The sequence below is a fragment of the Tamandua tetradactyla genome, chromosome 4, assembly GCF_023851605.1.
Source record: "Tamandua tetradactyla isolate mTamTet1 chromosome 4, mTamTet1.pri, whole genome shotgun sequence".
Taxonomy (NCBI): domain Eukaryota; kingdom Metazoa; phylum Chordata; class Mammalia; order Pilosa; family Myrmecophagidae; genus Tamandua; species Tamandua tetradactyla.
Window position 1 is genome coordinate 58874505 of NC_135330.1, and position 12771 is coordinate 58887275.

Consider the following 12771-nt stretch of genomic DNA (forward strand, 5'->3'; position numbering starts at 1 on the left):
ATGGTAAGGTGAAACAAAATTCAAATCTATTTCATCCTATTACAAAATCTGCCTGTTGTAAAAAGCAAATTGAACTCCTCCTATCCAGAAAATAAGCTTTTTATTTTTGGTCCCATCAAACCTAAAAATCCAAAATGGAAGGGAGTCACTGAATGAAAGTTTTCTTGACCATAATTTCCAGAGGCCAGTTCAGTTTTTACTTAGCCTAAGGATTTAGCTCTAGAGTAGGATGAACCAGAATTGGTAAGGGCTATAGTTCCGTCTAGGGTACCCTCAAGCATGCCAAAGCCTGAAGCCCTCTGAACATCCATGGAGTAAAGACATTTCAGATATTAGAGTATAGTCTAAGACAAACAGAAGGTGGACCCAGAATTTCCATTGCAAACCAAACATCTGAAGCACATTCTAACTCTACCCTGGCAATGTGCTAGGTATTATTAAGGAAATGAGAAACGTAGTCTATAATCTCAGGCCTCAGGAGCTTACAGTAGTGCTGGGGAGAGAAAATACTGTTCAAATAAAACTGATAACAATCCAACAGTGCCAAAATGCTTAATTCATTTAGTTCATGAACTAAAGAAGTTCATGGATAAGATTGCAATTACCATAGAAAAGGAAAACCTCACAGAGGAGGTCAAAGTCAAACTGAGAAGGGATGGTGATAGATAAAGAGGAATATGTTGGAATCCTTTCTACACAGATAGTGCCTGATCAGAATGGAAGCAGTAAGGCAGGGAGAAGACCCATTTAGCTGGAAATTCCAGGATAATTATTTAAACTTGATTTAGTAGATTAGTATTAACAAAGTGTTTTCTACAGATAACTAGTCCATTTAAATGCTCCTTAAAAAGTGATAACCATCATCAGATAAATCTGAAAAACAATATTTATTACAGTGCACATTCACCCAATAAAGTTCTAAGAGTCCTCCAGTAAAGAACCTTGTTTCATTTTGTTTAATCCATTGTTTCCTGAACTCACTTGACCATGGAACCCTTAACCACATGACAACAATCAAATCTCCCAATAGTTCTGGCTGGGGGAGTACTGAACTACACATAGAAAACTATTCTCATTTAGGCTTTTATTGATCTTAAAAGGCTTTATGTTTCAGGAAAATTTGCAGTTGTAGTCACAAGATCTCTTTCTGTATAGCGTGTGTGTGCACACACAGACATATACAACATGATTTCCCACGAAGCAGTGATGTAGAGAAAATTCCATCGGATTAAAAATCAGAAAGCCTTGATTCTAGTCCCAGGTCTGCCTTCAGTTATTTAGTCTCAAGCTTGTCAACTCTGGCCTTTACTCTACAGAGTAAAGTTCTCTACAGAGAACTGAGCTTTATGGTATTTTTTGCTCTCTGACTGCTTGATGATAATATGTCCCCTACAACTAGTCAAATGCACGCATACTCTCTCATTCAGTTCTATCTCAGCCAGAGTAGTCTTCCTCTATGTGCTACTTAGTAGAGACCCCAGCACATACCACCCACCAATTCCAATCATCATGTAACTGCTTTCCTGTGCTCCAGGGGAGATACTTGCAAAGGATACCCCCAAATTTTCCGTTATTTTCTCTCACTGTCCCAGAGATTTGGTTTGCCTTTATCCCCTATAGCCTTTGACCCCTCCTTTACTCTCTGTCTCTTGCTGCCATCCCACATCTGTGTCCCTGTGTGTGTGTATGCATGCTGTATGGATGCATGTGAATGGGTGTGAGACAGGACTCTGGTTTGCAACTCTAGCTCACATCCCTAAATCCTTAACACCCAAACAAGCTATGAAGAGATTAATAATATCCCAAGTACTGTAAGGTTCTTATGCTGGGAAGTGTCCCTTACTCTAGGGCATTTGAATGGAATTAGTAGAAAGTATCTGTATCTGATTGTTTCAACCTTTCTGTGATGTGCTAGGTATAAGAGATACTAAAAGAAACTGTATCACTCCCTCTGTTGATTTCTACAGTCATATTGTTAGTCTCTGGTTGACAGTAGAGTAGATGTTGGCCTATTTAAGCCCTAGTCAGAGGTGGCATTCTGACATCCAAAGTGAGCTAGGCTCTAGACTGTTCTGCCGGTTCTGCTTGGGGTTGGATTACTGAGAGGAATACCATGTGACTGCTGGGAGCTTTTCTCTGTCCCCTCAGAGGCAATGGTTCCCCCAAGGGAGAGAGAGGAGGCCCAAGAAGTTTCCATAGCCCCCAGTAGCAGGCCCAAAGACTCCACCCTTTATCCCAGCCCTAATTTCTAGGCAACTCTTCTGTTCCCTTGAAATTAATGAAGCCTTATAGAGAGAGGCTTAACTACTGCAAGAAAATTCCCTGCCTCCAGACCTCTTTGCCGCAGAAGCACCAAACCAGTCCTTCCCCATGCACAAGGTGGAGCCCTAACATTTCTCTACCTGGATCTGCTTTTTTCTAGCTTCGAAGTTCCTTCAACAAAGCCTTCAGTATAAAAAAGGGACCCAAGTCAGCTTCCTCATACTCTGATATTGAGGAGATTGCCACACCTGACTCCTCAGCCCCATCATCCCCCAAATTACAGCATGGATCTACAGAGACTGCTTCACCCTCTATCAAGTCCTCCAACTCATCTTCTGTAGGGATTGATGTCACCGAGTAAGTGTTCTCTAACTACCTTCCACCTAGCCTGGTGTCAGTGTAAACTGCTGGCTAGAGTTGGGAGTAAACTCATCAAACTCTATACAAATAATATCCCACTACAGACTTCTCCCTGGCTTATAAGACCAATATATGGACTTTTCCTCTCATTACTAATTATGTACCTATGGGCAGGAGGAACCAAGACAACCAATCACAGGCCTCTATCAACAGTATTATCTATCAACTCTAGTGCTTTTCTTTGTAGCCTGGCTTGACTCTCACTTTCTTACAGGGTCCCAGCTCACTCAGTTCCCCACACTAGGCTGTTCCATGCCAATGAGGAAGAGGAGCCAGAGAAGAAGGAGGTATCAGAGTTACGTTCTGAGCTATGGGAAAAAGAGATGAAACTTACAGATATCCGCTTAGAAGCCCTCAACTCTGCCCATCAACTGGACCAGCTTCGGGAGACCATGCACAACATGCAGGTCAATATCTGGCAGAAAGCTGGCAGGAAACAGATCAAGCCTTGAGACCCATCCAAATTTGCTACACTAACCTGTCTGTTCTTGCCACAGTTGGAGGTGGACTTGCTGAAAGCAGAGAATGACAGGCTGAAGGTAGCCCCAGGTCCCTCATCAGGCTCCACTCCAGGGCAGGTCCCTGGATCATCTGCTTTATCATCCCCTCGCCGCTCCCTGGGTCTTGCACTCACCCATTCCTTCAGCCCAAGTCTCACAGATACAGGTACCTATTTGAGAGAAGGACATATAAGGGTGGAGAGAAGAGGGTTCTATTCATGGTTACACCATTCCACTTGCTCTGGTAGCATCTTCCTTGGGTCAGGGAATTAACAATGCCTAAACTATGCTCTGGTGATATAAGACAGTAAGATTTATTATGGACTTTCAACCTTAATCGTATTTCAGTTTTTGCCTCTGTTTCTTCTTTGTGAGAAATAAAAGACTTATTTGGAAAGGTTAATGATTGGAAAGTTTAGGAAGGAGAGTGAGTGGGTTCCCCCAAAACCAATGGTTCTTCTCAACCTCATAGATCTGTCACCTATGGATGGCATCAGCACTTGTGGCCCAAAGGAGGAAGTGACCCTACGGGTAGTGGTGAGGATGCCTCCCCAGCACATCATCAAAGGGGTAAGAAGCTTAGGGAGGTGGGGGGAACAATGTATGAACAAACACAATGCTGTCATTTTTAGCCAAGAAAATCTGGATTCTGAATACCCACAAAACCAGGGTACTATATTCCTAAGGCCTTTTAAGATCTCCCTTTCTTACAGTCATCTACTCTGAGGCTCACGGGCTTCTGCCTTGGCCTTACAGGACTTGAAACAGCAAGAATTCCTCCTGGGATGTAGCAAGGTCAGTGGAAAAGTTGACTGGAAGATACTGGATGAAGCTGTTTTCCAAGTATTCAAGGTAAAGGGATATATATACTCAGAAAGTTTGTTCTTTCACAGGATATTGAGCCATCCACACACTGGGATCTTGGGAACCTTCGATGCTTTATGGAGAGATACTAAATAGTAAAAGCATATGCTCCTCCCTTTCTCCATCTACTTTCATTCCCACTAACATTCATTCGTTCTTGTAGCTTTTATATCTGTGTTTGTATCTTCTCAGTGTTCCTCACTATCTTCTTTCTTCCTTTCTATTCTGTCAGGACTATATTTCCAAAATGGACCCAGCCTCTACCCTGGGACTAAGTACTGAGTCCATCCACGGTTATAGTATCAGCCACGTGAAACGAGTGTTGGATGCTGAGCCGCCAGAGATGCCTCCTTGCCGACGAGGTGTAAATAACATATCAGTCTCCCTCAAAGGTCAGTCTTTGTCTCTTGGGGAACTGGTATGGGATGAAGGGAGGAGATCATCAAATCATTCATTTACTCAAGAATTTATGGAGGAACTATAACATGAAGATCACGCTGTGCTTAAGTAATGTAAGATAGAAAAATATGAATAAGATCCAGGCCTAGCATTTGTCCCCAGAGACAGTTTTGCCAAGGCTGGGCTGCTAACTCCACCCAGGTACCTCTAGCTCAAAGTGTGTTCCTAAGAATCAAGCCTAAGTTTTCTAAAGGAGGGAGTTAGGGGATCCCTGTAGAATGATGGGACAAGTACCTAAGAGTATTTTCAGTGGGCCCCAAATGAAGAAATATTCTTCAGGGTCACTTGTTATCCTCAGGGCTCTGGTCAAAACTCATGCTTTCTGGGTTTGGGTGTTCAGGTCTGAAGGAGAAATGCGTTGACAGCCTGGTGTTTGAGACTCTGATTCCCAAGCCAATGATGCAGCACTACATAAGCCTCCTGCTCAAGCACCGACGCCTCATCCTCTCAGGCCCCAGTGGCACGGGGAAGACCTACCTGACCAATCGCTTGGCTGAATACCTAGTGGAGCGCTCTGGCCGCGAGGTCACTGAGGGCATCGTCAGCACCTTCAACATGCACCAGCAGTCTTGCAAGGTAGCTGCCTCCTGAGACCCCTGCCAGTCTTTGTTCACACCTCAGCCTCACTCAAGACTCTCTCTTCCCAGGCCACTTCCTCCCCCATCATTTCCTTTTCCTTTCTTTGCCCCTGCCTTAATCTTTCTTTGCTCTTCAGTGTTCCCTTTTCCTTCCCTCCCTACTCATCCTCTTTTCTCATCTTCTTCCACCCTTTGCCCTCAGTCCCTTTCCAGACTTGCAGGTGAGGGCTCCATTGGCCATTGACTGATTTATCCTTAATTCCCTTCTTTCTCCATGCTTTCCCTATCCTATGTAAAGCTCCTTTCCCATTACTTGATCATTAAGCTACATCCTCTTTATTTCCACCTAAGTCTCAGCCAACCCAGTCAATCCCATCCCTTCTCTTTTATTTTCTTCCCTCTACCTCTCTTTGCAGTATTATTCTCTGACCTTGGGCTTTCTGGGAAAAAACACTCAGAATTAAATGTTACATGTCATGTGGCCTTCTCTACCAAATCCTGATGTCTCTTGGGTAGAGAATTGGTACAAATCTTGGCCTTCCCCAGCTTGGGGAGATGCTTCCATTAATGACAGTTCTTGTTACCAACTCAGTGAAAATCCATTTAGGAAATAGCATGTGTTTCCCACCTCCAGTAGATTTAGAGGTCACTGTTTAAGAAGACTGGTTTAGAACCTTTAGGATCATCAGTCTGTCATGATCTGGTTCTATAATCACACGTCCCAAGTGCATCAATAGGAACTAAAGGCCCCTAGGAAACCTAGAATTAGCATAATTTCTTCAATAAAAATGGCTGGTCCAAGTGCTCATTACTCCTGAATGCTGAGTCACTGTCCTTCTTTTATTCTAGGATCTTCAATTATATCTCTCCAACCTGGCCAACCAGATAGACCGGGAAACAGGAATTGGGGATGTCCCCCTGGTGATACTATTAGATGACCTGAGTGAAGCAGGCTCTATCAGTGAGCTGGTGAATGGGGCCCTCACCTGCAAGTATCACAAATGGTGAGCTCGGGTCAGGTCCAAACTCATGACAGTGGAAGGAGGGAGAGCCCATCCAGTTCAACCTGTGAGCTTCCTATCATGTGCACATGGCAGAAAGCAGTATTAAGACAACTCTTAAGTGAATCTTTTTCCTCTTTCTTCCCACAGTCCCTATATCATAGGTACCACCAATCAGCCTGTAAAAATGACACCCAACCATGGCTTGCACTTGAGCTTCAGGTAAGGACTATGGCCCTGGATGAACCTTCCAACCCTACCCAAGAGTCTATAAACTAGTTAAATCCAGGGCTCTGGACAGAGGGGCGTAAGACAGCAGAAGGAATGAGAACTAGCCAGAGCCTTCCAGATTGGGACGAGAGAGTAGGTGTATTTGCCATGTCAAGTCCAGGGTTGAGGAAAAGAAAGGACTGCAAAACTAGAAGAAACCCAGCTATATAACTGAAATACAGATTCTCTGCCCTCACACCCTCTGACCTGCATCAGAGAGGTCCGATGGTTATCTAAAGAGGGCTGCTGTGATTTAAAAGTCAACTCTGCCTGCCTAGGGCTGCTGCCTTGACTTCAATTGCCCCCACTATTACCTGAGAAGAAACCAAATGGGCTTTAGTGGGAGGCTGGCAAGAGGAGGGAAGGACTGGCAGGGGATGCACCCTGACAATGTCCCCATTGCCACTCTGACCCTACTCTCCCCATCCCTGGCGGCAGGATGCTGACCTTCTCCAACAACGTGGAGCCAGCCAATGGCTTCTTGGTTCGTTACCTGAGGAGGAAGCTGGTAGAGTCAGACAGCGACATCAATGCCAACAAGGAAGAGCTGCTTCGGGTGCTCGACTGGGTACCCAAGCTGTGGTATCATCTCCACACCTTCCTTGAGAAGCACAGCACCTCAGACTTCCTCATCGGTACTGGGGATCAGCTTCCCCCCTGGGGTCAGGAAGTGGCTTCCCTTTTCTACTTTACCACCTGGAGGGATGCTCCCTTTTCTTTCTAGAGTCTTCAGCATGTAAAAAAGTTGCCAGTCTCGTAGCTTTAGATTTAGAGCTGCTTCATTACATAACAAGCATTCCTGACACGGTTAGTACCATGATTTGGGTAAATTACTTCAGTCATCAGAAGGCTAACCATTATCCCTCATTTTTTCCCATAATTAATGGAGAAAAGGAGGGAAAGTATTTAGGAGGAAATTTTAAAATTCACCCTCACTCCTTTATCTCACTTTCACCTTGTGAAAGCATTACTTATGAGCTTGCCAGCCAGGCAGTCAGCATCCACTTGTCTTGAGAACAATCTTAGTATAGCTCTACTTTAAATTTCCTTTACTCCTTTTGGATATCAGACCCTACTGCCTGAGACTAAGAAGGAAAATGGGCAGAAATAGGTTCTCTGGCATCTTCATGGCCTGCTTTATCCTTTTCCACAGGCCCTTGCTTCTTCCTGTCCTGCCCCATTGGCATTGAGGACTTCCGGACCTGGTTCATTGACCTGTGGAACAATTCTATCATTCCCTACCTACAGGAAGGAGCCAAGGATGGAATCAAGGTGGCTCCTCTCCTCTAACTCTATTCAAACTCCAAGTTCAGGCTATCCTAACTAGCAAAGTAGAAAATTGCTTAAATGTTAGGCACAGGGTGATTGGAGATTAGTTATTTCTCTTTCTAATAGGTAAAGTAAGGTGCTGGATAGACTCTGCTTTCCTGCCTTCAGGAACCATTCAGCAAAAGGCTAACTGATCACTTTCCATCCTATGCCTTCTGGCTCTAAGCTAAATACAAACCCTCTCTAAGGGTCAGAGTAAATATAAAAACAATAGAGCTAAGAATTAAGTAAAGCCCTGTTATAGCCTTAGCTCATTACTAACTATTAATAAATATGTTAACTTTGGTCAAGTTACTTAACTTTTCTTAACTTCCTCATATGTAAAGAGGAGATAAATTCTATTCTCCCTAATTCACTAGGTTGTTCTGAAGATAAAATTAATATATGGAAAGATTTTTAAAAGTTAGAATAAAAATTTTGTGCAAAAGGAAGGTGTCATTTGTTAAAAATCTCCTCAGTTTTCCCACCTGTTTATTAGGAAGTAATGATCACTGAGATCCATTTCAGCCCTAATGAACTACAATGCAATGACTAGAAGATTTTGGTCAGGTATTTTTCATAAAAGTAATTCATTATTTTTTTTATTATAGCAGCTTTTACTTTATTGAAAGTAAAAGTTCATCTTTATTGAAAGATTAACTCTTTTTTAATAAACATGGTCATTTTGAAAAGGACAAAAATAACAAGTGCAGGTACCGACTTTAAGGTCAGGGAAAAGGGATCAAAATAGACCCATATTGTTGTTTAATAATTTTTCAAATAATTCATTATTAAGATAGGTATCTCCCCATGCTATTACAGATTTCTAGAAGTGTGATCAGATTGATGCCAAAAACTAATTTTTAATTACAAATAAATCTTGTATTTTTAGTAAAAGCTACATGAATATTAATAGTTTTCCAATCTAATGGTGTTTTTAAACAGACAGCATCTGTTTTCAAGATAGTCAAAAAAATTTTTAAAGGTTACTATGGCTAATATGTAAGAATTTCCTACTTGAAAGGTTAAAATTGCAAGGTCATAGGTTTTGTGCATGTTGAATTTTAATATAATTTTGCCAAATTATCCACCAAAATTTACCAATTTACACCAATTTATTTCCCTTGTTGGGAAACTCATGAAAATTCCATGGGGCTCAGAGCTTAAGGCTTTACATTTGAAGAAATGCATATTCCCAGGGAGAATGTTCTTTTGTGGTTAACCATCAGGAGACTACAGGAACAAGCCTCTAATCTGTGGATTCCCCTCTCAGTAACATACATCTCCTCTCCAGGTCCACGGACAGAAAGCAGCTTGGGAAGACCCAGTGGAGTGGGTCCGGGACACTCTTCCCTGGCCATCAGCCCAACAAGACCAATCAAAGCTGTACCACCTCCCCCCACCCACTGTGGGTCCTCACAGCATTGCCTCACCTCCCGAGGACAGGACCGTCAAAGATAGCACTCCAAGTTCTCTGGACTCGGACCCTCTGGTGAGTAGATGCCATTCTCAGGTAAAAGTAAGAGTACTAAAAAATAAAAATAAATAATTTTTTTTTAAAGTAAGAATACTGTAAAACTGAATTCTTATCACTCTTCATGTCTCCACTTATGGTGGCCTAGAAGCTAAAGACTATCAGCAGGGCTAGGACTGAGATGAGACCAGTGAGGTACTCTGAATATTAGAGTCCTGGATCATAAAGATTGCATGCCTGGGATCCAGCTTAAAGCTAAATAATAACACATCCCAGCAAGCTGTGTTCTAGCAAAGACCTGAGTTTCAGGCAGACCCCATATAGGAATATCAACCAAAGATGTAGAGCAGCAAGTAGGGTACCTCAGCACTCTCTCTATACTTCTCCTCTATTCTAATATTTACCCTGAAATTTGTCTTCTGAAGATTGTTCCACTAAATGGAGTTCATGGAGCCCCTGTAGAAAGAAGGTTGAGACAAGTAACACACTGGAGGAAAATATTTACAATGCCTATAACCAAAAGAGGATTGAGCTGTAGAACGGACAATAAAAGAATGGACAACTTATATGAACAGGATATGAGTAAAGGACAGCCAAGTAGCCAATATAACCATAAAAATACACTCTCTCTAATAATTGAAGAAAGGCAGATTAAAACAAGGGGATACTATTTCAAATTAGCAAAAGTAATGGTTGTGCTTCCATATTCTGCTGGTGAGAGTGTTAATTGGTTAAGCCATTTTGGAGAATAATTTGACAGATTACATTAAAATTTAACGTACACAAATCCTATGACCCTGCAGTTTACCTTTTAAATAGGTTATGCTTCCATTTTAGTCATAATACCTTTTCTTATAAGCAGTTTTTTTTTTAGATAGTCTCACACACAATACAATCCATCCAAAGTGTACAATCAGTGGCTCTCAGTATAATCACAGAGCTGTACATTTCATCACCACAATCAATTTTAGAATGCTTTCATTACTCAAAAAAGAAAAACCCCATACTGCTTATATCACACTATTGTTGACACTTAGCAGTGGTGTGGTACCTTTGTTACAACTGATGAAAGAATATTAAAATATTACTGTATATTCATATTTTGTATTAAGTGTATTTTTTCCATTTACCATGCTATTATTAACACCTTGTAAGTGACATACATGTTATAGTTCATGAAAGAACATTCTTATATTTGTAGTATTAACCACAGTCTCACATGACCCTAAACTTCCCCTTTCAACCACATTCACACACATAATTCAACACTGATAATTACACTCACTATAATGTACTACCATCACATCTATCCATTTCTAAACATTTATAATCAACCTAATTAGAAATTCTATACAAATTAAGCATCAGTTCCCCATTCTCTGCCCTCATTCTATCTCCTGGTAACCTATATTCTAGATTCTAATTCTGTGAGTTTGCTTATTATAATTAGTTCATAATAGTGAGGTCATACAATATTTGTCCTTTTGTGTCTGGCTTATTTCACTCAATAAAATGTCCTCAAGGTTCATCCATGTTGTCACATGAATCAGGACTTCATTCCTTCTTACTGCTGAATAATACTGCATTGTTTGTATTTACCACATTTTGTTTATCTATTTCTTGACTGAAGGACACTTGGGTTGCTTTCATTTTTTGGCAATTGTGGATAATGCCACATGAACATCAGTGTGCAAATGTCTGTTCTTGTTCCTGCTTTCAGTTCTTCTGGGTATATATCTAGTACAGGATTGCCAGATCATAATGGCAGTTCTATACTTAGCTTCCTGAGGAACCACCAAACTGTCTTCCACAGCAGCTACACTATTTTACATCCCCACCAGTAATGAATGTGAGCCCCCATTTCTCTACATCCTCTCCAACACTTACAGTTTTCTGTTTTTTTAATAATGACCATTCTAGTAGGTGTAAAATGATGTTTCATTGTGGTTTTGATTTGCATTTCCCTAATTGCTAGATATGTTCTCCCTTCAGTTTTACCAGTATTTGCCTCATGTATTTGGAGCATACCCTGCTTAGATGCTAAATATTTATGATTGTTATCTCGTGGGTTGCTCCTTTTATTAAAATATAGTACCCTTCTTTGTCTGCTATAACAGTTTTGCAGTTTAAGTCTATTTGGTCTGATATTAATATAGCTACCCCAGCTCATTTTTGGTTACTGTTTGTGTGGGATATCTATTTCCAGTCTTTCACTTTCAATCCATTTGTGTTCTTGGGTCTAAGGTGAGTCTCTTGTAGACAGCATATGATGGATAATACTTATTTTATCTGTTCTGCCAATCTGGGCGTCTTTTGATCAGGAAGTTTAATCCATTAACACTGAATGTTATTACTTCAGTGTTAAAGGCACTTCTTACTTCAACCATTCTACCCTCTGGCTTTTATATGTCATATCTTATTTTTGTCTCTCTTTTTACCATTTTAGTTACCATTATGATCATTTTCATTTCTATACTTTCCTCCAAGCCTCTCTCTCCTGTCTTTTCCTTTTAGCCTGCAGAACCCTCGTTAGTATTTATTGTAGGGCAGGTCTCTTGTTGACAGACTCTCTCAGTTTCTGTTTATCTGTTAATATTTTAAGCTCTCCCTCATTTCTGAAAGACAGTTTTGCCAGATAAAGAATTCTTGGATGACAGGTTTTTCTCTAAAATACCTCATACCACTGACTTCTCGCCTTCATTGTTTCTGATGAGAAATCAGCACTTAATCTTATTGCTGTTCCCTTGTATTTTGGCTTGCTAAAGCTGCAGAATGCAATATACCAGAAATGGGTTGTCTTTTAACAATGGGGATTTATTAATTTACAAGTTTACATTCTTAAGCCATGAAAAATGTCCAAATTAAGGCATCAACAGGACAATACCTTCTCTGAAGACCAACTGGTGATGAGATTAGGCTCCTCTGTCCAATAGCAAGGCAAATTACCTGCATGTGCTGGTCCTTTTCTCCCAGATTTCACTGCTTCTAGCTTCTGGCTTCAGTCACTTCCTCTCAGCTTCTCTGGGGCTTTTTCTGTGAGCGACTCTGATTTCATTTCTTAACTTCTTTGTGTTTTGTCCTTGTATAAAGGACTCTAGCGAGAGGATTAAGACCCCTCTGAATTGGATGGATCACATCTCAATTCAAATAACCTAATCAAAAGGTCCCACCTACAACAGGTCTACACCCACAGGAATGGATTAACAAAAGAACATACTTTTGTGGAGTCCATAAAGCCTCCAAACCATTATACCTTCTTTGTGACAAATTGCTTTTCTCTGCTGCTTTCAGGCTTCTCTAACCTTTGGGATTCTGATTGTTTTGAGACTTGGAGTTTGTCTGATAGGATTTGTTCTGTTTGGAGTACATTGCATTTCTGGGACATGTATATTTATATCTTTCATAAGAGTTGGGATATTTTCAACCATTATTGCTTCAAATATTCTTTTTGTCCTTTTTCCCTTCTCTTCTAGGACACCCAAGATATGTATGTTTGTGCGCCTCATGTTGTCACTCAAATCCCTGAGATCCTGCTCAATTTTTTCCATTCTGTTTTCTTTCTGCTCTTCTGTCCATAAGATTTCAAATGTCCTATCTTCTAGCTCACTGATTCTTTCTTCTGCCTGTTCAAATCT

At 41.0% G+C, this 12771-nt stretch overlaps 1 protein-coding gene and 1 long non-coding RNA gene across 11 annotated transcripts in view; one reads left to right on the top strand and one right to left on the bottom strand.

Moving 5' to 3' along the window:
- The window catches only part of LOC143680846 (uncharacterized), a 38574-nt gene extending 28039 nt beyond the window's left edge, over positions 1-10535 (bottom strand). The window contains exons 1-4 of one of the 3 annotated variants that reach the window (XR_013174207.1): positions 10472-10535; positions 9541-9592; positions 9096-9190; positions 3161-3352 (exon numbers count right to left, since the gene is read on the bottom strand). This is a non-coding gene — a long non-coding RNA (uncharacterized LOC143680846). Of the gene's footprint in view, positions 1-3160; positions 3353-9095; positions 9191-9498; positions 9593-10471 lie in introns of all 3 variants that reach the window. The other 2 variants (XR_013174205.1, XR_013174206.1) reach the window with 2 other exon arrangements.
- NAV1 (neuron navigator 1) overlaps positions 1-12771 on the top strand; it is a 277062-nt gene that overhangs the window by 255728 nt on the left and 8563 nt on the right. For all 8 annotated transcript variants that reach the window (XM_077157383.1, XM_077157386.1, XM_077157387.1 and 5 more), the window contains 12 exons: positions 2423-2619; positions 2897-3089; positions 3180-3348; positions 3655-3752; positions 3939-4034; positions 4279-4438; positions 4846-5081; positions 5933-6087; positions 6235-6306; positions 6793-6989; positions 7508-7626; positions 8957-9154. In XM_077157383.1, coding sequence (XP_077013498.1) covers positions 2423-2619; positions 2897-3089; positions 3180-3348; positions 3655-3752; positions 3939-4034; positions 4279-4438; positions 4846-5081; positions 5933-6087; positions 6235-6306; positions 6793-6989; positions 7508-7626; positions 8957-9154 — 1890 coding nt within the window. The remainder of the gene's footprint in view (positions 1-2422; positions 2620-2896; positions 3090-3179; positions 3349-3654; positions 3753-3938; positions 4035-4278; positions 4439-4845; positions 5082-5932; positions 6088-6234; positions 6307-6792; positions 6990-7507; positions 7627-8956; positions 9155-12771) is intronic.